This window comes from Lithobates pipiens, unplaced genomic scaffold (genome assembly GCF_037356315.1).
Source record: "Lithobates pipiens isolate NorthernLeopardFrog02 unplaced genomic scaffold, aLitPip1_a1.2 Scaffold_37, whole genome shotgun sequence".
NCBI lineage: Eukaryota > Metazoa > Chordata > Amphibia > Anura > Ranidae > Lithobates > Lithobates pipiens.
In genome coordinates this window covers 1,132,638-1,158,896 of record NW_027507825.1, presented here as the reverse complement: position 1 = coordinate 1,158,896, position 26,259 = coordinate 1,132,638, and the positions used below count along the sequence as shown (strand labels likewise).

The 26,259-nt window shown below is 49.7% G+C and overlaps 1 protein-coding gene across 4 annotated transcripts in view; it reads right to left on the bottom strand.

The window, feature by feature from the left end:
* Positions 1 to 26,259, bottom strand: part of BEGAIN (brain enriched guanylate kinase associated) — a 140,316-nt gene that overhangs the window by 64,848 nt on the left and 49,209 nt on the right. For 2 of the 4 annotated variants that reach the window (XM_077466649.1, XM_077466651.1), the window contains exon 2: positions 4,740 to 4,829. The exons of 1 other annotated variant lie outside the window; for it this stretch is intronic. In XM_077466649.1, the coding sequence (XP_077322775.1) occupies positions 4,740 to 4,829 (90 nt within the window). Of the gene's footprint in view, positions 1 to 4,739; positions 4,874 to 26,259 lie in introns of those variants that run through there. One more of the 4 variants, XM_077466648.1, reaches the window with a different exon arrangement.

Genomic DNA, 26,259 nt, shown 5'->3' with positions numbered 1-26,259 from the left:
CGAGTCTTGAGCGAAGTCTTTCATGACCCACTGGCCTTGAGGGATTGCCCAGGCCCAGTTTTGAGGGTGGGGTTAAGATTGATTAATTTGGACAGAGTCCCCCCTAAATTTAGGGATCTGGCCTGGTTGTGCTTCCATGGGAGGCTCTATGTTCGGGGCAATTTGAAATTCCGCAGTGGGGTGGATGGTAGCTGTCCTTGGGAGGAGTGTGCAGGTGAGGAGGAGACTATGGACCATTTTCTGCTTCATTGCCCCTTTAACATAGAGGTGTACAACCAGGTGGGACGGGCCCTCGGTGTCCCTTTCCTCTCCAGGCTGGGTTATGCTGAGTGGGGGTACGGAGCATTCAATACTGGGGGGGTTTTTGTTTGGATACACTTTTTCTAGTTAGCCTAGTAGTCCGTTATGTCACCTGGAACGCACGGTGTCAGGTCAGCATTCGGCATAAAATCCTTCCTGTTGAGGTGGTGGTGTATGACATTCTGCATGAGGTGGAGAAGATTCGGGGGCTTGAGAGAGACAAGCGGAGTCAGGGGGCTTGAGAGAGACAAGCGGAGTCGGGGGGCTTGAGAGAGACAAGCGGAGTCGGGGGGCTTGAGAGGGACAAGCGGAGTCGGGGGGCTTGAGAGAGACAAGCAGAGTCGGGGGGCTGGAGAGAGACAAGCGGAGTCGGGGGGCTGGAGAGAGACAAGCGGAGTCGGGGGGCTGGAGAGAGACAAGCGGAGTCGGGGGGCCTGAGAGAGACAAGCGGAGTCGGGGGGCCTGAGAGGGACAAGCGGAGTCGGGGGGCTGGAGAGAGACAAGCGGAGTCGGGGGGCTTGAGAGGGACAAGCGGAGTCGGGGGGCTTGAGAGAGACAAGCGGAGTCAGGGGGCTTGAGAGAGACAAGCGGAGTCGGGGGGCTTGAGAGAGACAAGCGGAGTCGGGGGGCTTGGGTGAAGGTGTGGAGGGGTTTCAAGCCTCCCTGACTGCCAGGAGTCTCTTTCCCGGGTGTGGCCGTCTGTCTCTTATCACCCGAGATTTTATCACTTATCATTCATGTTTGATAAATAGCTGTGTACATAGGTGATGGGTTGTGCCTCTCAGGCCCTCTCTGCTGCTTTATGTAAATAGTTTTCATGTTTTGCTATTGGCTATGTATATATTGTATATATTCTGGACGTTGATGTGTATTCCTTTGTTTTCTGTTGACGTTTTATAATATGGTTTTGTTTTTTACTTTTGTATAAAATTGGTCACTTGATTCTTTTTAATAAAAGATCAATAGTGCCCCATCATTGGTGTCAGTGGGAGGAATAGTGCCCCATCATTGGTGTCAGTGGGAGGAATAGTGCCCCATCATTGGTGTCAGTGGGAGGAATAGTGTCCCATCATTGGTGTCAGTGGGAGGAATAGTGCCCCATCATTGGTGTCAGTGGGATGCATAGTGCCCCATCATTGGTGTCAGTGGGAGGAATAGTGCCCCATCATTGGTGTCAGTGGGGGGAATAGTGCCCCATCATTGGTGTCAGTGGGAGGAATAGTGCCCCATCATTTGTGTCAGTGGGAGGAATAGTGCCCCATCATTTGTGTCAGTGGGAGGAATAGTGCCCCATCATTGGTGTCAGTGGGAGGAATAGTGCCCCATCATTGGTGTCAGTGGGAGGAATAGTGCCCCATCATTTGTGTCAGTGGGATGAATAGTGCCCCATCATTGGTGTCAGTGGGAGGAATAGTGCCCCATCATTGGTGTCAGTGGGGGGAATAGTGCCCCATCATTGGTGTCAGTGGGGGGTAATAGTGCCCCATCATTGGTGTCAGTGGGAGGAATAGTGCCCCATCATTGGTGTCAGTGGGAGGAATAGTGCCCCATCATTGGTGTCAGTGGGAGGAATAGTGCCCCATCATTGGTGTCAGTGGGAGGAATAGTGCCCCATCATTGGTGTCAGTGGGAGGAATAGTGCACCATCATTGGTGTCAGTGGGGGGTAATAGTGCCCCATCATTGGTGTCAGTGGGGGGTAATAGTGCCCCATCATTGGTGTCAGTGGGAGGAATAGTGCCCCATCATTGGTGTCAGTGGGAGGAATAGTGCCCCATCATTGGTGTCAGTGGGAGGAATAGTGCACCCCCCTCCTGAGCCATACCAGGCCACATGCCTCAACATAGGGGGGTGCTTTGAGGCAGGGGGCTCAGCCCCCTAATGCACCTTTTCCCCCCCATTAATGGGGGTGCGGGGGGGGGTGACTTATCAGAATCCAGAAGCCCCCTCAAGCACAACACTTTGAGAAGTCCTTTATTTAAAAAAACACAAGATAAACGTCCCTCGAAGTAGATCCAGATTAACGCCAAAGTAAAAAAGAAAGTTCTGCACCCGGCGAAGGCTCCTGCTGTCTGACAGTTCTTACATAACTAAGGGGCGGGGCCACCCAATGACATCATTGACCAGGGCATGCTGAGTCGATGATGTCACAAGGGGGCAGGGTCACCATCGGGTGGTCCCAGCCCCTTAGTTATTTAAGTACTGTCAGAAGGCGGGAGCCTTCGTTGGTGGGTCGGCGGTGTTGATTGATGACGGATCTAATTCTGGGGACGTTTATATTTTTATTTTTAATAAAGGACTGTCTGTTTTTTTATTTACTTTTTACACTTTTTCTTGGGGAATGAGTAGGGGTAGTATGTACCCCATACTCATTCACATGGGGGGGGGGAGAGGGCGGGATCCGGAGGCCCTCTTGTTAAAGGGGACTGCCAGATTCCAATAAAAGCCCCCCCCCTGCCCCAACATGAGGACAGGGTGCTTTGTGGAGGGGGCAGAGCAGAGATTTTGGGGGGGGGACCCACATAATTTTTTTTTAAAACAATTCGGTGTGGGGTTCCCCTTAAAATTCATAGGAGACCCGAAGGGCCTGGTATGGTTTGGGAGGGGGACCCCCACAGTTTTTTTCCATGTGTTGTGAGGAATCCCCCTGACAGCAGACGAGTTATGGTTGTTAGGGACGCCGGCGGCCGCCCTCTCCTTAACAACCAGCTATTCTGATTTCTGAACATACAAAAGGAAAGCCGATGCAAAACTAACGATCCAATATTCCGATAACGGACCAATTTGTTTTCAGAATTTTTGAATTTGTTTTGTATATTTAGCATTGTTTATTCAGAATAGCATTCATTTTTTTTCTACAATGTGGGGCCTCCCCCAATCCCTAATAATCCCTAATAGGCCCTAAGGCCTGGTAGAGATTTTAAGGGGTACCCCACACCATAAAAAAAAAAAAAATTGGCGTGGGGTCACACCCCAAAATCTATACCAGGCCTTTATCTGAGCTTGCAGCCGGTCAGGAAAGGGGGGGGGGTGAGCAAGTCCCCCCTCCTGAATCATTTCGGGCCACATGCGCCCAACATGGGGGGGTGCTCTGGGGTAGGGGGGTTCCCCCCAAAGCACCTTGTCCCCCTGTTGAGGAGGACAAGGGCCTCTTCCCCACAACCCTGGCCCGGTGGTTGTGGGGGTGACTTATCGGAATCTGGAAGTGCCATTTAACAAGGGCCCCCCCCCCACCAAAAAAGTGTAAAAAGTTAATAAAAACAGTTTTTGACAATTTATTTTATTAAAAAATAAAAGAATGTCCCCCGACCTGAAAAAAGTTCTGCACCTGAAGGCTCCTACCGTCTGACAGCTCCGCCCTCTGACAGCTCTTATCTACTAAAGGGTGTGGCCACTGGATGACATCATGGTGTGACGCCCTGCCCCCTTGTGACGCCATCAAACCAGCATGCCCCAGTCAAATACGTCACAAGGGGGCGGGGGACACTCAATGACATCATTGGATGGCTCCGCCCCTTAGTTATTTAAGAACTGTCAGAGGGCGGAGCTGGCACTTGGTGGGAGCTTTCGGGTGCGGAGCTTTTTTTTTGTTCTGGGGCGGCGGCATCATGATTGACGATGGATTTACTGTGGGAGACTTTTATTTTTGTGGGATCTTTTTTGTTCTGTAATAAAGGAATTATCAAAAACTGCTGTTGTGTTTATTACTTTTTTGGTGAATAGGTGGGGTACATGGGTGGGAGGGGCGGGATCTGGGATTCCAGATTACAATGGGTCACCCTCCACACCCACCGGGCCAGGGTTGTGGGGAAGAGGCCATTGTCCCCATCAACAGGGAGACAAGGTGCTTTGGGGGGGAAGGCCCCTCTGCCCGAAACACCCCCATGTTAAGGACATATGGCCTGGTATAGTTTGAGGAGGGGGCGCTCACTCATCGCCATGCTTTCCTGGCCTGCCGGACTGCATGCTCAGATAAGGGTCTGGTATTGATTTTGGGGGGTGGGGCACACAATTTTTTTACCATTAAAATGCATTGTATTGGGGGGGGGCCCCACACAGTTTTTTTTTTTTTTTTTTTTTTTTAGATTTTCCCATTGTTTAAAATTTCAGCTGTCAGAGGGGAAGACCGCTGACAGCTGATGAGTTTATTACTATTTTATTCAGGAATTCAGATACATCCAAATCTCCGAATTACCCAAAATGTGTCTAAATTTATATTCAGACCGAAACGTATTGCACATGTCTATATTAGATGTGGAAGCCTGACCCCCCCCCCCCACACTTGTGCCCACCCAACATGTGACCTGATCTTATAGAAAGTGCCGGATTTCCCGGTCAGCGTCCTTCGGTCTCTATTGTATGTATGGATAATAGGTGCAGAAAGTCTCTCTACTAGAGCCCTGGAATGACAGAAATACACAGAACATCACATGTAGTTACCTGTCCCAGAAGCTAGGAGAAGATTTGGCGTGACTGTCTTGGAGAATTTTAGGTTGCCACAGACAGGTGGGCACCCAGGAATTTCGTACCCTGCAGCATAAAGGATAAACCATGGCTAAATGTGGGACATACATAACAGATATCAGAACACCACCGTCTACCCTCAACGTCAACACTGTGCATGAGAACCTGTCCTTTACATCCCACCAGGGGGGGAGGGGTATGGTCTTATTTTAGTAGTAAAGCACCTGAGCCATATAAAGGGTAAATCTGTCACAAAGCGGGGCAATTCACATAGAGTGTACAAATAAAATATGAGGAAGCAGAGGGCATCTCCAGAGAACACTGCATGTAAAGTGACCAGCAGATCCAGAGATATAAGCAGACGAAGTTCTATGCCTCAAGGAAAAGTACAGTGTGGCCCCACACCCTCCTGCTCCAAGCCTCCCTATTGGTCACCGAGGTTGCCCTTTATATTAGCAGGCCAATAGGAAGAAGCCTGGCACTCACACCCTCCATGGGAAGAAGCCTGGCCCTCACGCTCTCCTGCTCCAAGCCTTTCTATTGGTCACCGAGGTTGCCCTTTATATTAGCAGGCCAATGGGAAGAAGCCTGGCATCCACGCCATCCTGCTCCAAGCCTTCCTATTGGTCACAGAGGTTGCCCTTTATATTAACAGGCCAATAGGAAAAAGCCTGGGCCTCACACCCTCCATGGGAAGAAGCCTGGCCCTCACGCTCTTCTGCTCCAAGCCTCCCTATTGGTCACCAAGGTTGCCCTTTATATTAGCAGGCCAATAGGAAGAAGCCTGGCCCTCACACCCTCCATGGGAAGAAGCCTGGTCCTCATGTCCTCCTGCTCCAAGCCTTCCTATTGGTCACCAAGGTTGCCTTTTATATTAGCAGGCCAATAGGAAGAAGCCTGGCCCCATACCCTCCATGGGAAGAAGCTTGGCCCTCACACCCTCCTGCTCCAAGCCTTTCTATTGGTCACCAAGGTTTCACTTTATATTAGCTGGCCAATGGGAAGAAGCCTGGCCTCACACCCTCCTGCTCCAAGCCTTCCTATTGGTCACAGAGGTTGCCCTTTATATTAGCAGGCCAATAGGAAGAAGCCTGGTCCTCACACCCTCCATGGGAAGAAGCCTGGCCCTCACGCCCTTCTGCTCCAAGCCTCCCTATTGGTCACCAAGGTTGCCCTTTATATTAGCAGGCCAATAGGAAGAAGCCTGGCACTCACACCCTCCATGGGAAGAAGCCTGGCCCTCACGCCCTCCTGCTCCAAGCCTCCCCATTGGTCACCAAGGTTGCCCTTTATATTAGCAGGCCAATAGGAAGAAGCCTGGCACTCACACCCTCCATGGGAAGAAGCCTGGCCCTCACGCCCTCCTGCTCCAAGCCTCCCCATTGGTCACCAAGGTTGCTTTTATATTAGCAGGCCAACAGGAAGAAGCCTAGCCCTCATGCCTTCCTGCTCCGCCTCCCTATTGGTCACCAAGGTTGCCCTTTATATTAGCAGGCCAATAGGAAGAAGCCTGGTCCTCACACCCTCAATGGGAAGAAGCCTGGCCCTCACGCCCTCCTGCTCCAAGCCTTTCTATTGGTCACCAAGGTTGCCCTTTTTATTAGCAGGCCAATAGGAAGAAGCCTGGCCCTCACACCCTCCATGGGAAGAAGCTTGGTCCTCATGTCCTCCTGCTCCAAGCCTTCCTATTGGTCACCAAGGTTGCCTTTTATATTAGCAGGCCAATAGGAAGAAGCCTGGCCCCATACCCTCCATGGGAAGAAGCCTGTCCCTCACACCCTCCTGCTCCAAGCCTTTCTATTGGTCACCAAGGTTGCCCTTTTTATTAGCAGGCCAATAGGAAGAAGCCTGGCCCTCACACCCTCCATGGGAAGAAGCTTGGTCCTCATGTCCTCCTGCTCCAAGCCTTCCTATTGGTCACCAAGGTTGCCCTTTATATTAGCAGGCCAATGGGAAGAAGCCTGGCCTCACACCCTCCTGCTCCAAGCCTTCCTATTGGTCACAGAGGTTGCCCTTTATATTAGCAGGCCAATAGGAAGAAGCCTGGTCCTCACACCCTCAATGGGAAGAAGCCTGGCCCTCACGCCCTCCTGCTCCAAGCCTCCCTATTGGTCACCAAGGTTGCCCTTTATATTAGCAGGCCAATAGGAAGAAGCCTGGTCCTCACACCCTCCATGGGAAGAAGCCTGGCCCTCACGCCCTTCTGCTCCAAGCCTCCCTATTGGTCACCAAGGTTGCCCTTTATATTAGCAGGCCAATAGGAAGAAGCCTGGCACTCACACCCTCCATGGGAAGAAGCCTGGCCCTCACGCCCTCCTGCTCCAAGCCTCCCCATTGGTCACCAAGGTTGCTTTTATATTAGCAGGCCAACAGGAAGAAGCCTAGCCCTCATGCCTTCCTGCTCCGCCTCCCTATTGGTCACCAAGGTTGCCCTTTATATTAGCAGGCCAATAGGAAGAAGCCTGGCCCTCACACCCTCCATGGGAAGAAGCTTGGTCCTCATGCCCTCCTGCTCCAAGCCTTCCTATTGGTCACTGAGGTTTCCCTTTATATTAGCAGGCCAATAGAAAGAAGCCTGGCCCCACACCCTCCTGCTCCAAGCCTTTCTATTGGTCACTAAGGTTGCCCTTTATATTCTCAGGCCAATGGGAAGAAGCCTGGCCCCCACACCCTCCTGCTCTAAGCCTTCATATTGGTCACTGAGGTTGCCCCTTTTATTAGCAGGTCAATGGAAAGAAGCCTGGCCCCTATACCCTCCTGTTCCGAGCCTCCCTATTGGTCACTAAGTTTGCCCATTATATTAGCAGAACAATGGGAAGACCTGAGATGCACGGCCAAGTCTGACTTTTGCAGAAAGAGGAGATTTTCACATGACTTCAGCTGCCCATATCTCTGCATCTTTTTTTGACATGCAGTTTTTACTGAAAATGCAACTAAAAGACAAGAACTAGTGTCCCCATTGGAAGATTTCCCCTCTATTAGTGTTCTGGTGACTCCTAATTTGTGATTTTCTTTTCATTTCAATGATAATGGTAAGCAGATCAAAGAATTGCAATCATCAGGATAATTCTAGAGATTCTGAAAATTCTATCACCAATTATTTCACATTCTGAAGGAAATCTGCAAAAGATGCGCCACAAACAAACAAAGCCACGGAGATTTCAAGCCCATTGAAGAATAAAGCAGACACATGGCGGTCATTGGCGACCAACGTCAGCGTTTAGCGGGACGACAGGCTCAGCGTTCTGCATGTGACAGACATGGAACACACGCAGCGACTATACAGCATCAGGGTGCAGAGATGGAATATTACTGAATGAGTTTCTCAATCTGCAGTCCTAGGGGCCCTTTGGTCTCAGCGACTCCCACTAACCAATGGCGCCCGCGACTCCCACTAACCATTGGGGCCCGCGACTCCCACTAACCAATGGCGCCCACGACTCCCACTAACCATTGGGGCCCGCGACTCCCACTAACCATTGGGGCCCACGACTCCCACTAACCAATGGCGCCCACGACTCCCACTAACCCATGGCAGCCAGCGACTCCCACTAACCCATGGCGGCCCACGACTCCCACTAACCCATGGCGGCCCAGGACTCCCACTAACCCATGGTGGCCCAGGACTCCCACTAACCCATGGTGGCCCAGGACTCCCACTAACCACCGGGGCCCGGGGTCAGTACACAGTACACACTATATTACCAAAAGTAGAATCGGCTTCCCGGTGGAGTGTGTAGGGCCTGGTCCGTGAGGTAGGGATGTTATACAAATTTAGTAGGGGGGTTTGTAGATATAGTAGAGAGAGGACACTTAAAGCGGAAGTCCGCCGGGACTCCGCGTTTTTTTTTTTTTTTAAAGTCAGCAGCTACAAATACTGCAGCTGCTGACTTTTAAAATAGTGACACTTACCTGTCCAGCGCGCCCGCGATGTCGGCACCCGAAGCCGATCTCTAGATCGACACTTGAGTGCTGCCGCCGCCATCTTGGGTATGGGAATCAGGAAATGGAGCCTTTCGGCTTCATTTCCCGGTTCCCTACTGCGCATGCGCGAGCCGCGCTGCGCAATGAGGACGGTCCCCGCTGCCTCTGGGATCTGTGTGTTTCCCAGCAGGCAGCGGGGCACTTGCGGAAGGGGGCGGGCACTTGCGGAAAGGGGCGTAATGTACGCCCCTTTCCGCAGAGAGCTAGCCCGGAAGTGGGTGCATTTACCTGGATTATCCAGGTAACTGCACCCCCCTCCCCCCTGAAAGGTGCCAATTGTGGCGCCGGAGGGGGGGAGGAATCCGATGAGCGGAAGGTACATTTTAGGGTGAACCTCCGCTTTAAGAAAATGCTTGGAGAAGAGGCTTCAACAGATACTTCCAGGGGTTTGGTAAGTTTCTAAGGATAGGCAGAAAACTGGATCTCCTTCAGCAAAGAGAAAACGTATTATTATTTATTTAAGGCACCCATATAGCACCGCACTCCGCACACTAACATCAGTCCCTACCCTCAAGGAGCCCACAATCCAAGGTCTCCAACTCACAATTATATACTAGGGTCAACTTTGGACAGAAGCCAATTGACATGTCTTTGGAGTGTGGGAGGAAACCAGACAACCTGGAGGAAACCCATGCAAGCACAGGGAGAACATGCAACCTCCATGCAGGTAGTGTCGTGGTTGGGATTCGAACCAGTGACTCTTTTTTCTGCTAGGTGAGAGTGCTAACCACTACACCACCTCTGCTTCCATCTGCATTGAGCATCTTCCACCTGGACCTGAAGGGTGCTTTACACAACAATGGTGTCTGAAGCTTGCTGAAAGCTTTGCGAATGCTTAGGAAAAGATTTCTGTACACACGGCTCCTATACACGTTGTATACCCACCCTGGAGTCTGATATGTGGCTGTGAGCCAAAGGCTGGATGTTAGGTGGTTAGAAGGAGTGAAATGAAAGGGATATGTGGATCAAATGTTCATGGTGGATGTTCATGCCTCAAGGTGAAGATTCACTCATTGAACCCTACAGACCCCTTACCAGGACACTTTCTTCTTATGCAGCATGCAGTGGGTTCCCCCCATCCTCCTCCAGTCACAGAGTCCCCATCTGGAGCACCACCACCTATTATGGCGGACTTACCGAAGACTGTAAAATGCCTTCTATGAATAGTGACCTTCTAAGGCTCCACATCAACAGAAAATGACCACCTTGCCTATTGACCATGTAGAGGCCACTGAAGGGGAGATGGGAGGCTGCAATCTTCCAAAAGACTAGCAGGAGAGGAAACTGTCCCTTAACAGAGGGATTTAGGTGGATCAAATGTTTATGGTAGATGGACTGCTCATGCCTCAAGGTAAAGGGTCACTGATCGAGCCCTACAGACCCCGTACCAGGACACTTTTGTTCTCATGCAGCATATAGTGCCCCCCCCCCCCATTTTCCTCCAGTCACAGATTCCCCACCTATCAGGGTTGACTTACTGAAGACCAAAAAACACCATCTACGATGGGTGACCTCCACCTGCACATCCACAAAAGATGGCCACCTTGTCTATTGGACCAAATAAAGGCCACAGAAGGGGAGATGGGGGGGGGGGGTCACACTCTTCCTGAAGGCTGGAGGAGGGGAACCTGTGTATCCTATGGATGGATGTGGCAGACGGGCAATGTGAACGATGAACAAGGTCTTAAGGCACAAAGACATGATTTGTACTTAGACCCAGCATGGCACTTGGCGTTCTCCCCCGCATTCAGTGTGAAGCCGTTCCCCCGGTGAGAGGTACAAAGCATTCCTTATCACCGCCGCCACGTCTGTTCCAGATCTACGTACACGTGTTATAAATAAATACAACGAAGGGCGAAATTTAAGCCTCATTCTCTTTCTTTTCCCCTCGTCGGCAGAAAAGTTGAGTTAGAATGTGAGCGCTCAGAGTCTGTAATCACACAATGGGTGCCGGTGACTGGAGATCTGCGTGAGGCCTCCTGGCTGCCATAGGCGGCTGTCAGCTGTCACCGGCAGAGATGAATGCGAGGCTCGGCACGGCTCTGTCAGGTAATGATCCCGGCGTATTGAGTGACTTATTATGAGGCGCAGGTGCCACCGCTGCTCCCAGAATGCTGAGCCAGCTGAAAGTGAAAGAGCTGAGCTCTCCTTGGAAGCCATCAGAGACTATAGAAGAACGTGGGCGTCATTAGACACAAGACCACCTTCATTATAAGGACCGCTGAGCTCATTTCTTTGTATTAAGGAACTCAGCTCTCCGTGGAAGTCATCAGTGATTATAGAAGAAAGTAGGCATCAGGGCTGGATCTAGATTTTCTGATGTGGGGGTGCAGTAGAAAATGTCAGGAGGTCAGAGGATGCGGGGTCAGCAGGGCAGAGGATAGGGGTCAGTAGGGCAGAGGATAGGGGTCAGCCGGGAAGTATACAAGAGTCGGTATGGCAGTATACAGGGGATCAGCAGAGGAGTATACAAGAGTCAGTATGGCAGTATACAGGGGATCAGCAGAGGGGTATACAAGAGTCGGTATGGCAGTGTACAGGGGACCATCAGGGCAGTGTACAGGGGGTCAACAGGGCAGTGTACAGGGGGTCAGCAAGGCAGTGTACAGGGGGTCAGCAAGGCAGTGTACAGGGGGTCAGCAAGGCAGTGTACAGGGGGTCAGCAAGGCAGTGTACAGGGGGTCAGCAGGGCAGTGTACAGGGGGTCAGCAAGGCAGTGTACAGGGGGTCAGCAGGGCAGTGTACAGGGGGCAGCAGGGCAGTGTACATGGGGTCAGCAAGGCAGTGTACAGGGGGTCAGCAGGGCAGTGTACAGGGGGTCAGCAGGGCAGTGTACATGGGGTCAGCAAGGCAGTGTACAGGGGGTCAGCAGGGCAGTGTACAGGGGGTCAGCAGGGCAGTGTACATGGGGTCAGCAAGGCAGTGTACAGGGGGTCAGCAGGGCAGTGTACAGGGGGTCAGCAGGGGAGTGTACAGGGGGTCAGCAAGGCAGTGTACAGGGGGGCAGCAAGGCAGTGTACAGGGGGTCATAATTAATTTATAAATCAGATCTATAGAATAAACTCTCTACAAGGAACGAAAAAACACTCATTAAATTGTATCTAAATGTTTATAGGGATCAAAATTTGGACAGAGTGGCGGGGGGGGGGGGGGTTAGAGCCTCTGTCAGATCTTTATGGCCTTCTGTGTTCCGGCTTGAGAGAATAATCCTTCAATCACAAAGTGATGAGAAATATGAAATGTTACAGATGGGGGGGGGGGGAATGTTCAAATAGCAGCACATTATGGTGACAACCAAGAGTATTCCTCACACTTCTTGTTGGGCACTGGGGGGGGGGGGGGGGGCGGAGGGTGCCACAAGGATATTGAAGGAGATTTGTGTTGTAAGGGGGAATTCGAGGGGTGGCAGGTGGTAATTATTGTTGTAGGAAGGGCAATTTGGGGGGATTTGTGTTGGGAGGAGGGATGCGGGGAAGAAGATTTGTGCTAGGAGGGGGGATTGGGGGGGATGATTTAGAGTGGATATATGAGAAGATGTACACTTGGAGAGGACATTTTATGGGTAGAAGAAAGATTGGGGGGGGGGTCAAATAGCTGTACTGTTATGGGGGATTCCAGCTTGGGGGGGGCGGATATTTCCTGGGAGGAGGGGGAAATTTATGCTTAGGGGTAAGCATGCAGATTAGTGCTGTTTTGGGGGGTATTTTTGTTGACACATAATGCTCATAAATCTTTAACGGGGGGGGGTGCAGTTTGGCATGTTCGCCCTCGGCTATAGGTGACTGGCACTGCATGGCGGTCAACAATATTGTGAACGTGACCCCGGAACGGGGTAAGTTGGGGTTCCCCTTTAAATGAAGCTGATCTTGTCTGAAGGTTTATCCTGCGATCTCCTCCAGTCTCCTCGCCAGGCCCCGAAGAGCAATCACTGGAGGTTCAGACATATTAGACCTCCCCGGGGCAGCACAAGAAATCCTTAAGGGCAGCTGGCAAAATCCAACTTCCTGCGGTATGACAAGAGAGGTGCGCTGATTTAACAAGAACACTACTAGAAGAAGGCGAGCGATAAATAATGCAGAACACGGGCAGCTGGAGGCCACAGAATTAGCAATGCAAAATATTCATATGTGAGCCAAACTCAGTGCGACTCCAGGATGATAGAGCCGAGGATCCGAAATACCCACCAAGAAGGACCTCGGCAGAGATATCCCTGCTTCTCACTGCTAACCGCTAAATCTTCACCAGAATATATCAATGGAAGCCAAATATATCCAGAATATCACTGAGAATGCAGCCTATCCAATCACTAGAGAGTGATGACATCACTGAGAATGCAGCCTATCCAATCACTAGAGAGCGGTGACATCACTGAGAATGCAGCCTATCCAATCACTAGAGAGCGGTGACATCACTGAGAATGCAGCCTATCCAATCACTAGAGAGTGGTGACATCACTGAGAATGCAGCCTATCCAATCACTAGAGAGCGATGACATCACTGAGAATGCAGCCTATTCAATCACTAGAGACCTATGACATCACTGAGAATGCAGCCTATTCAATCACTAGAGACCTATGACATCACGGAGAATGCAGCCTATCCATTCACTAGAGAGTGATGACATCACTGAGAATGCAGTCTATTTAATCACTAGAGACCTATGACATCACTGAGAATGCAGCCTATTCAATCACTAGAGACCTATGACATCACGGAGAATGCAGCCTATCCATTCACTAGAGAGTGATGACATCACTGAGAATGCAGTCTGACAAAAATCAGGACACCCCTAAGAGAAAATGTCTGAATTGGGTCCAAAGTGTCAATATTTTGTGTGGCCGCCATTATTTTCCAGCACTGCCTTCACCCTCTTGGGCATGGAGGTCACCAGAGCTTCACAGTCCTCTTCCCCTCCCCCATGATGACATCACAGAGCTAGTGGATGTTGGAGACCTTCCCCTCCTCCACCTTCCGTCTGAGGATGTCCCACAGATGATCAATAGGGTTTAGGTCTGGAGACGTGCTTGGCCAGTCCATCACCTTCACCCTCAGCTTCTTTAGTAAGGCAGTGGTGGTGTTGGAGGTGTGTTTGGGGTGGTTATCATGTTGGAATACTGCCCTGCGGTCCAGTCTCTGAAGGGAGGGGATCATGCTCTGCTTCAGTATGTCACAGTACATGTTGGCATTCATGGTCCCCTCAATGATCTGTAGCCCCCCCAGTGCCGGCAGCACTCATGCAGCCCCAGACCATGACACTCCCACCACCATGCCTGACTGTAGACAAGACACACTTGTCTTTGTCCTCCTCACCTGGTTGCCCCCACACACGCCTGACACCATCTGACACCAAATACCTTTATCTTGGTCTCATCAGACCACAGGACATGGTTCCAGTAATCCATCTCCTTAGTCTGCTTGTCTTCAGCAAACTGTTTGTGGTCTTTCTTGTGCATCATCTTTAGAAGAGGCTTCCTTCTGGGACGACAGACATGCAGACCAATTTGATGCAGTGTGTGGCGTATGGTCTGAGCACTGACAGGCTGACCCCCCACCCCTACAACCTCTGCAGCAATGCTGGCAGCACTCATACGTCTATTTCCCAAAGACAACCTCTGGATATGACGCTGAGCACATGACCTCAACTTCTCTGGTGGACCATGGCGAGGCCTGTTCTGAGGGGAACCTGTCCTGTTATACCGCTGTATGGTCTTGGCCACCGTGCTGCAGATCAGTTTCAGGGTCTTGGCAATCTTCTTATAGCCTAGACCATCTTTATGTAGAGCAACAATTCTTATATCAGATCCTCAGAGAGTTCTTTGCCATGAGGTTCCATGTTGTACTTCCAGTGACCAGTATGAGAGAGTGAGAGCGATAACACCACATTTAACACACCTGCTCCCTATTCACACCTGAGACCTTGTAACACTAACGAGTCACATGACACCGGGGAGGGAAAATGGCTAAATGGGCCCAATTTGGAGATTTTCACTTAGGGGTGTCCTGACTTTTGTTGCCAGCGGTTTAGACATTAATGGCTGTGTGTTGAGTTATTTTGAGGGGACAGGAAATTTACACTGTTATACAAGCTGTACACTCACTACTTTACATTGTAGACAAGTGTCATTTCTTCAGTGTTGTCACATGAAAAGAGAGAAGAAATGTCACTGAGGGGTGTACTTACTTTTGTCAGATACTGTATGTACGTACAGACGTGTATTTTGTTCAGGGCAGACCGCCATCCTGGGAAGGGCCCCTCCTCACCTCCTCACAGCGGAAAGCAGCGTTTTCTATGAACTTCGATGTAAAGTCGTCTTTGAAATGTAAATTGCGTGGTTCGGGTGAAATAAACGCTCCCAGAAATGCCGATGTGGAAATGTGTTCACAGCAGGAAATGAGAAAATATTTGTCAGTTGGGAGCGGCTGTGATCTTCCCTGATATCGGGCGCCATGTGGAACGCGGGTTGGGGGGTCATACAAACAGAACATAGAGAGGAGATTGTATGTTTTATGGAGAGCGGTGGGAGGGAGATATCCGAGCGTGACATAAGATCGGTCGGGGGGGTCGGATCTCTTCCCTCCCGGGTGATGAGTTCGCAGATTTTGGGCGGCTATCTGGATTTTAGGTCAGCGCAAGACTCAGCGCCGGGGCGTGTGAGCGCTCTTCACCCAAGGAGGTCACATTCTGAAGATTATTCGTCTTTGTGTCAGGACCTGCAAAAACAACTGCTGGCCATACACTATGCGGAAAATCGTTCAAACCCATTTTCAAAGAACGTTCTGCCATGAGAGCAAGCGATAATGGCATCACGTAATGACCGATAAATCCTTCAACAGACATAAATAAATCCATTTTTTGTTCATTTTTTCCACATACATCCGGTGCAAACAGTTTAGACGGGGAAGACATTAACTTTTCAATTTATCGTTCACTTGGCAGAAAATTTCCAACCTTGTCCTTTGTTTTTTTGGCTTAAAAATGTCCCAACCGATTACCGATTTGTACCCATTAACTGTCCGAAAAATGAATCAACTGTCCAAATAACCGAATTTCGGGTCGATTTTTCATATAGTGTATGGCCAGCAAAAGACTAGGAACTCCCCGCAGAATCCTGTGTGGACACGCCCATTTCCGAAACACATTCAGGTGCATTGCACAGAGATCTGAATGTACAGGAGAGCACAATTCCAGATCTGGCACCAAACACTCTTTGGCTCCTGACCACTCCGTCATCCCCATTCCTACTGACCACCTGTGTATGACCTTGTCTTGGCTCCCGAACATCACTCTCCATTACTACTGACCAACTGTGTATACCTTTTGGTTTGGCTTCCAACCATGACTCTCTGATCTCCATCCAACTAACCACCTGTGTATGACCTTGGCTTGACTCCCGAATATCACTCCCATCTCCATTACTACTGACCACCTGTGCATGACCTTGTCTTGGCTCCCAACCATCACTCCCATCTCCAATATTACTGACTACCTGTGTATACCTTTGGTTTGGCTTTCAACCATGACTCTCCCATCTCCATCCAACTGGCCACCTGTGTATGACCTTGGCTTGGTTCCCGACCATCACTCTATCATTTCGATCCTTCTGAACACCTGTGTATGACCTTGGCTTGCCTCCCAGCCATGACTCTCATCTCCATTCCTACTGACCAGCTATGAATGACCTTGTCTTGGCTCCCAACCATCACTCACATCTCCATTACTACTGACCACCTGTGTATACCTTTTGGTTTGGCTTCCAACCATGACTCTCCCATCTCCATCCAACTGACCTCCTATGTATGATCTTGTCTTGCCTCCCAGCCATGACTCTCATCCAATTCCTACTGACCACCTATGTAAGACCTTGGCCATATCCTGCATCATCTGTGCCTGTGGTGGGTGTCAGCATGCTCCCATCGGCTGGGCCCAACCAGTGTCTCTCCATGATCCCGCTGAGGCTCCCATCTTCTGCCTAGAGAACCACCCTGCTGACCACCTCCAGGAGGAGCCAATGATGAACTGAGCCTTCGGCACCGCTTTGTGACTTACACTCCCTGTCACCACCTCCAGGGGGGTTCAGACTAGAGCTGCAAGGGAAACCCTCTCATCACTTTGGTCTCTAACTAGGTACATGACACCCTGGATGTGTCGGCTGCATTCGTTTTTTTTTCTTTTTAAGGCTAAGAACATCATATACAGAGAAAAATGGTTGATCCTGCCAGAAATGACGTGTCCTTGTCACTTCCTGCGAGTTGTGATGAAATCATCACAAACTTTTTTTTACTCTGAACTATCTAATGTAAACTACTAATCACCCCCCCCCCCCTCCCAATTTAATAGACCTTGAGAGAAAGACGTGTTAGTAGTCTGAATCAGGAGAGCAGCCTGGGGTGACAACCATGGTTCCCTCCATGGATATAGTGAAGTGGGCGTTGTCACCTTAGGACAGGAAGTGCTTTGTTTACAGGATTAAAGGGGAAAAAAACCTGCAACAAGAAAACTAATTAAGGATTGCTAAGTGGAGTTGTAATAAAATGTTATTGTTGGTCCAGCACATATCTGGTATCCCCCCCGCCCCACCCCCGCACGCCCGAGCGGATACAGCACCTGAGAACTGTTCCTGATCTCCCATAATGATGAAGAGCGGTAATAACCACCCAGGTTTGCAGATCACTTTATGAAATCAATGCGTTTGTTCTGGCACCTCATCAGAGTGCCATCATTAAGATGATGTATTGCCCGGGAACGCCGCGCTCCCCCGGCTTAGCATTCGCCGCCACCTCTTCCAGGCTGGAGATTCATGATGTAGATTGAGTCATCAATAGTTAATGAGGGAACTATGGGAACACCTGCCATGTCGCACTCACAGAATCCACTGAGGGACTAGGAAGGGAAGAGGGACTAACACACCTATCAATAGAACCCCATCATCATCGAACGTTACTCAGTTCAATGGAGTGTCAGTACGTTGTCAGCGAACGTCGCAGTCCGGTCGTAAAATACAGTCTAGTGGTCGGTGAGACGTCCCACTCATAGATCGGATCTGTCCGTCATCTTATCTCCATCCAGTCTTTGCTGTTATTATTCCTCTAGCAGTGTCCCCTCCCCTGTGCCTCCTGACTGGTGCCTGAATTCTGCTGCTAAGGGCTCATTTTTTTTTAAAATTGCGCCGTACCGAACCGCATAGTACCGCGGTGCAGTCTGATGGGTGTAAATAAAGATGTGTGGGGGGTGCCAATGGGGATCAATGGCATCCACGACCCTCCGCAGAAGGCAATTTTTGCACACCGCACCTATTGTGAACAAACTCCAAGTTCTGCCCTGCTCAGATACCGGCAGATATCTCATACGCTAAGTGTAGGTTTTATAGATGAACCTAAACGTCAAGTTTTATAGATGAACCTAACGCCAAGTTCTGCCCCGCAGAGATACCAGCAGCATATCTCATACCATGTATGCTAAGTGTAGATTTTATAGATGGAAACGAAGGACAGACACTTCCGGTATCGAGACACTGCAACCTACATTCATATAAAATCTGATGGACTCTTCCTGACAGCTCCTCTGGTGCCTCCCCCTGGACTAGAAGGTTGTAAAAACTTCTAGAGGTAGTGGGTGGAGGTTAGGAGGAACTGTTTGGAACATTTATAAGGGGCCTCAGCCAACCCCCCAATAAAGGGCTGGCAGGGGGTAGGGCACCTCATAGATAGACATGAGTCATACCAGCAGAAGAGGAGTCAGATATGGAGATGTAGTGCTGTGGCCTTCAAGGGTTCACCATAGTGTGAACCCTTTTGGCACACCTGGTAATAATGTGAAGCCCCATACACACTATCAGTTTTTCTGTTGAGTTTTTCCTTCAGATTTACCAAAACCGTATAATATGAGGTCAGATTTACCAAAACCATATAATATGAGGTCAAACCTTAGGCATTTAATGTGTATGCAAATAGGGCAGGCCCTTCACTACATGGTTTTGGTAAACCTGAAGGAAAAACTCAGCAGAAAAACTGATAGTGTGTATGGGGCTTAAGTGCAATGACCAATCAGAAACACACCTTATGATAAAACACAGAAATTTTCTTTACTGCAATATTTCGGTAGAAATGTAACAGCCAATAACAGTGTATATATTCAAGTAATCAACTGGACGGATCAACAAGGCGTTGACATTCGCCGTTAGTTGGAGGACAACTCCCCCACAAGGCGTTGGGAACTCCCTTCTTCCACTCTGTCAAAACAGAGGTAGTATCTGAGCTATGATCTGCCTTCATATCCAAAATGCTTACTCTTTGGCCCAGATCCAAGGCATCCAGGGCTTCATGGACCGGATCCTCAGTCCAGCCACTGCCAGGAACTTCAATCCCCGCACACAGCTCCACTTGGCTGTTTTCTTCTGTACACTACTGGGTCACAGCAGCAGGGTCCATCTTGGTGTCTTTAGGGGTGCTGTCTTGAGAAGTTGATTGCAGAGTAGCGGTAATATCCCGGACGAGCCCCCACATGTATCACTATCCCCGCAGGAGCCGCTTAAGTATGTTTTTTGCGTACTCTGCCTCTCACCCCCAATAACCCAAATGACAGTCTCCGCCCCTCTTGGCACACCTGGTAATAGTGTAAGTGCAATGGCCAATCAGAAACAGACATGATGATAAACCATAGAAATTGTCTTTACTGCAATATTTCTGTGGAAGAATAACAGACAGTAGCAATATATATATATATATATATATATATATATATTCAAGTAATCAACTGGAGAGCAATAACTGTGATTAGGAACAATATAGCCCAATAGTATATTCAGGCTGCTTTCAGGCCATTCCAAACCTGAGAATGTCCCCAAGAGCAGAGGCACAAATAAATGCCAAATAAATCCCAATATGACGCTTTGTATCGGATTGGTTACCTCTACTCAAATGTGGCTCTATGAGACCAGACAGGAGGAGAGCAGAGGCAGGACCCTCTATGTCAGACCTCTCTCTTCTGTCCCCTGACACCACAGGCCCAACTACAAGCACTGTATTCAAATCAACATTCAATGGATCGAGCCCCAAAACTACCCTGCACACCCACTGCATATACAGAGCCCTGACTTTGTGGGTGCGGGTCTGTATGGCACTAATAGCTTCAGTTCTTTTGAAGAAAGGTGAGGTGTATCTTCAGCTAGTCACTCTCGTTGGTGCACTTAAACTCCTGAATAGCAGGGCCAAACATCACAGCAGGCCCAGATTATCAAGGAAAGAATGCAGGATCTTCCCCAGCACGGTGAAAGGACAATGATGTCTATATATAGTGTCTCTGTATCTGAATGGCTTTGTGTCCAGCGGGACTACAGGTGTCAGCAAGGTGACTAAGAGCAATGATGTCTGTATACAGTGTCCATACAACTCTGTGTGTAGTGTCCTTGTTTCCTGCAAATGGGCAAAAGCCCTCTCACCGAATCCTGCGGTCAAGACCCAAACCCAGGTCCTGGAACAGACAGGCTCTTCTAGTGGCCCGACTGGTCACCTCACACTGGGACGCGTCACACCGTCGGTGAAGGTGCATCTGGATATGCACCTGGGATCCCCTCTCTCAGGCTGTCCCGACTGTCTGTGGATGCCTGAAATTTACGCGGTGGGCTGACCTGGGAGGCAGACCCCCTCCTTCTAGGACTAATCTCTTCCCTTGCCTTGTGTTGTCGGAAAATCTCGCAGAAAAGCAAGATGGAGTCTTTAGTTCCTCTTCTCCAGAGCATGCTGGCTCTTGTAGTTCCATACAGTTCAATCTGAATGTGAAACTTGAGTGCTGGAGCTAAATTTCCTTTATTCTTTGCTCCTTGATGGTAATCACTCTGCTGACAGGATGTGATGACACAGAGCCTTAGCTGGCACTAGAGGGAAATGTAACAATGTTGCAGAGTGTCTTCTGATACTGCAGATAAGATAGTCAGCTCCCTGCTCCACTAGTCTGACTGAGAGTTTGTCAGATATCCAAACAGGGATTCCGCTGGGTTCTGCAAGCAAGCGAGTGCTGGAGGAAGAGGTCGGAGCTGTATATAGACTGTATATAGGAAGAGTGTCCCTGAAGTTTTGCTATAGTCAAGTGGGCATCCCATAACCTTCCATCCCTATCCAAGTTATTACCCTCAGTAAAACACAAAAACAAAGTCATGGACTGTTCTCTGTCTTCGGAGTGCCTGTGCAGGGTGGGGGATCCCAGTTTACCTGCGGCTCCTTAGGGGGTGCGCTACACATAAAAAGTTTCTGTTATAAAAAGGTGTACGGCCACCAACAGTCATTGTAATCCCTCCATCACAAACAGATCCCTACCCAGCACCCATTAAATACAACCATAATACAATATGTGTACCCCTGTTCAGAAGAACATTCATTGGTCACATTATCAATTGGCTAATACGGGATTGAACCAGGGATCTACGCGTTTCACGGGGTAAACTATGCTTCTTCATTAAGGTGACTGAGGCCATTTCCAATTACTGCAGATACAGAAGGAGCATGGTCACCAACACTGTAACCAAGGAGTCCCCAGGAAGCCACAGACTTCCACAGATCTTATATTAACGTGTTCAATTATTTCCCATATCTGTGGGGATTGGTTTATTTCATCTGGCCTCCTGATGTAGGTGACACTAATGCCACACACATGATCGGACTATCCGATGGACAAACCGCCCCCACAAATTTTTTTCAGCATAGGGCTTCCCCTTTAAGTCCATACCAGGTGACGGGGCCAGCGAGTTGTCAATCTCGCCGATGGAGGTGGTGACATTCACTTCCTTCAGTAGTCCCATCTACCTGGAGCCACGTTCAAAATGAACGGACTTTTCTCTGTGTGTGGGCAAGTCCGTTCATTTCAAAAGTCCGGCGGACTAGCACACAGACGGGTGGATTTTTCGGCGGACCAAGTCTGCCAGATAGTCCGATCGTGTGTACGCGGCATAACCTCCTGATCGCTCAGTTCTTCATCTTTAGTGAGCAGAGAGCCGCGATGGTCAGTCACCACTCTGTACTCAGCCCCTCCAGAGCTCACTGGAGCTCCAGGCGGTGGAGGAGGTGGGAGTGGCTGGCTCAGGTGCTGAGAAGAAGCTGAGCCAGCTGCTGGTCCAGGCATCTGGGTGGATCCCAACAATAAAGTTGGGATTGCTCCAGAGTCTGGACTGGCTGAGTGATATCAGCCAATGACAGGCTAAATTTGAGTCACCGGAGTGCAGAACAAAGTGCCCTCATGGGACCCCCCGGAGAAGTATGGCCAAAAGAGCTTCCCCCGTACTTCTCCTTTAAAGTCTTCTAAAGTTAGTGGCGCCCATCATTCTGAACATCCAGAGAGGAACCGCTCCGAGAAATGTTCCTGAGATCTTACAGCAGGTAAGTGGACTGAGAACATTCGTAGTCCCAGCAGAACTGAAGATCGACGGTTAGTATTAAAGTGCGTCACCCCGGGTTACACATGTCCAGCAGGAATGAGCCAATAGCGCTTGGTGTATTTGGGAGCACCAAGTCAAATTCAGGGGCAAATCCAGAAAACACAATGAAATGAATAAACATGGAAGTCCATTCATCTGTGTCCCTCCCATCTGCCCGGAGCTCAGCTCTAATCTCTGGAAGGACTTTGTTCGGAGGAGTCCCTGCAGCTCATTCCAGGAGGTGACAGCTCAGCCTTGTCCAGGGAGGGGGGGGGGACACGGTGATGTCACAACCTCTTCTATCGCCGTTTGTGGAATGGCGCTGTGAACGCTCGGGGGGGGGGGGGCTGTAACGATCGGCCGCTCTGACATGTCTTCGCTTTGTTGCAGATTTCCTTGGCAATTCATCAGCCGGAATGAAGGTGCAAATCTTGGCTTTTCACAAGTCATTATATAAAACAAGGCTGTGACTGCGGAGACGCCCGCAGCCAGATGCAGACTCATATTGCTACTGACACTCGTTAATGGCAATAATTTATTGTCTGAAACATATCCGGCCAGATGAGGAAACGCAGCCAAAAATGTCATAGAATTTCATCTTTTACCCGGTGAACTTCATGTCCTCCGTCTGCTACAAAGTATAAAAGTGAATGTTGGAATCGGAGATCTCATAGATTGCTACAAATATCATTCACTGGAATCTGCCTATCCCAGCAATGATACAATGTAACAAAACTCGGGGGGGGGGGGGGGGTACAGTGTCCCCATCTTCCAATGGCTCCTCCCACCAGGATAATGTCACAAAGCACCAATCATCTCACCACTGGACAATGAGGTCACTGTCCTCCAATCATCTCACCACTGGACAATGAGGTCACTGTCCTCCAATCATCTCACCACTGGACAATGAGGTCACTGTCCTCCAATCATCTCACCACTGGACAATGAGGTCCCTGTCCTCCAATCATCTCACCACTGGACAATGAGGTCCCTGTCCTCCAATCATCTCACCACTGGACAATGAGGTCCCCGTCCTCCAATCATCTCACCACTGGACAATGAGGTCACTGTCCTCCAATCATCTCACCACTGGACAATGAGGTCCCTGTCCTCCAATCATCTCACCACTGGACAATGAGGTCCCTGTCCTCCAATCATCTCACCACTGGACAATGAGGTCCCTGTCCTCCAATCATCTCACCACTGGACTATGAGGTCCCTGTCCTCCAATCATCTCACCACTGGACTATGAGGTCCCTGTCCTCCAATCATCTCACCACTGGACAATGAGGTCACTGTCCTCCAATCATCTCACCACTGGACTATGAGGTCCCTGTCCTCCAATCATCTCACCACTGGACAATGAGGTCCCTGTCCTCCAATCATCTCACCACTGGACAATGAGGTCACTGTCCTCCAATCATCTCACCACTGGACAATGAGGTCCCTGTCCTCCAATCATCTCACCACTGGACAATGAGGTCCCTGTCCTCCAATCATCTCACCACTGGACAATGAGGTCCCTGTCCTCCAATCATCTCACCACTGGACAATGAGGTCACTGTCCTCCAATCATCTCACCACTGGACAATGAGGTCACTGTCCTCCAATCATCTCACCACTGGACTATGAGGTCACTATCCTCCAATCATCTCACCACTGGACTATGAGGTCACTATCCTCCAATCATCTCACCACTGGACTATGAGGTCCCTGTCCTCCAATCATCTCACCACTGGACAATGAGGTCCCTGTCCTCCAATCATCTCACCACTTGACAATGAGGTCCCTGTCCTCCAATCATCTCACCACTGGACAATGAGGTCACTGTCCTCCAATCATCTCACCACTGGACTATGAGGTCACTATCCTCCAATCATCTCACCACTGGACTATGAGGTCACTATCCTCCAATCATCTCACCACTGGACTATGAGGTCCCTGTCCTCCAATCATCTCACCACTGGACAATGAGGTCCCTGTCCTCCAATCATCTCACCACTGGACTATGAGGTCACTATCCTCCAATCATCTCACCACTGGACTATGAGGTCACTGTCCTCCAATCATCTCACCACTGGACAATGAGGTCCCTGTCCTCCAATCATCTCACCACTGGACAATGAGGTCACTGTCCTCCAAACATCTCACCACTGGACTATGAGGTCACTGTCCTCCAATCATCTCACCACTGGACAATGAGGTCACTGTCCTCCAATCATCTCACCACTGGACAATGAGGTCACTGTCCTCCAATCATCTCACCACTGGACAATGAGGTCCCTGTCCTCCAATCATCTCACCACTGGACAATGAGGTCACTGTCCTCCAATCATCTCACCACTGGACTATGAAGTCACTGTCCTCCAATCATCTCACCACTGGACAATGAGGTCCCTGTCCTCCAATCATCTCACCACTGGACTATGAAGTCACTGTCCTCCAATCATCTCACCACTGGACAATGAGGTCCCTGTCCTTCAATCATCTCACCACTGGACAATGAGGTCACTGTCCTCCAATCATCTCACCACTGGACTATGAGGTCCCTGTCCTCCAATCATCTCACCACTGGACAATGAGGTCCCTGTCCTCCAATCATCTCACCACTGGACAATGAGGTCACTATCCTCCAATCATCTCACCACTGGACAATGAGGTCCCTGTCCTCCAATCATCTCATCACTGGACTATGAGGTTACTGTCCTCCAATCATCTCACCACTGGACAATGAGGTCCCTGTCCTCCAATCATCTCACCACTGGACTATGAAGTCACTGTCCTCCAATCATCTCACCACTGGACAATGAGGTCCCTGTCCTTCAATCATCTCACCACTGGACTATGAGGTCCCTGTCCTCCAATCATCTCACCACTGGACAATGAGGTCCCTGTCCTCCAATCATCTCACCACTGGACAATGAGGTCACTATCCTCCAATCATCTCACCACTGGACAATGAGGTCACTATCCTCCAATCATCTCACCACTGGACAATGAGGTCCCTGTCCTCCAATCATCTCACCACTGGACTATGAGGTCCCTGTCCTCCAATCATCTCACCACTGGACAATGAGGTCCCTGTCCTCCAATCATCTCACCACTGGACAATGAGGTCACTATCCTCCAATCATCTCACCACTGGACAATGAGGTCACTATCCTCCAATCATCTCATCACTGGACTATGAGGTCACTATCCTCCAATCATCTCACCACTGGACAATGAGGTCCCTGTCCTCCAATCATCTCACCACTGGACTATGAGGTCACTATCCTCCAATCATCTCACCACTTGACAATGAGGTCCCCGTCCTCCAATCATCTCACCACTGGACTATGAGGTCACTGTCCTCCAATCATCTCATCACTGGACTATGAGGTTACTGTCCTCCAATCATCTCACCACTGGACAATGAGGTCACTGTCCTCCAATCATCTCACCACTGGACTATGAGGTCCCTGTCCTCCAATCATCTCATCACTGGACTATGAGGTCACTATCCTCCAATCATCTCACCACTTGACAATGAGGTCCCCGTCCTCCAATCATCTCACCACTGGACTATGAGGTCACTGTCCTCCAATCATCTCATCACTGGACTATGAGGTTACTGTCCTCCAATCATCTCACCACTGGACTATGAGGTCACTGTCCTCCAATCATCTCACCACTGGACAATGAGGTCCCTGTCCTCCAATCATCTCACCACTGGACAATGAGGTCCCTGTCCTCCAATGGCCTCCACACTCACCACATCTCACCCAATAGAGAGTCTTTGGGATGTGGTGAAAAGGGAGATTCGGCATGATGGATGTGCAGCCAACAAATCTGCAGTAACTGTGTGATGTTATGATGTCACTATGGAGCAAAATCTCTGAGGAACGTTTCCAACACCTTGTTTTAACTACGCCACCAAGAATGAAGGCCAAAGGGGGTCCAACCCGGGACTAGTAAGGGGGACCTAATAAAGTGGCGGGGGAGTGTATATTACCCCATATAATACTCCATATTATCCCCCCATACAGTATAGCTGCCCCGGGTGGCAGATTCTTTAGGCTTCTCTTTACCAGGAGATGATGAAATGGAATAAAAGGCACTTCATG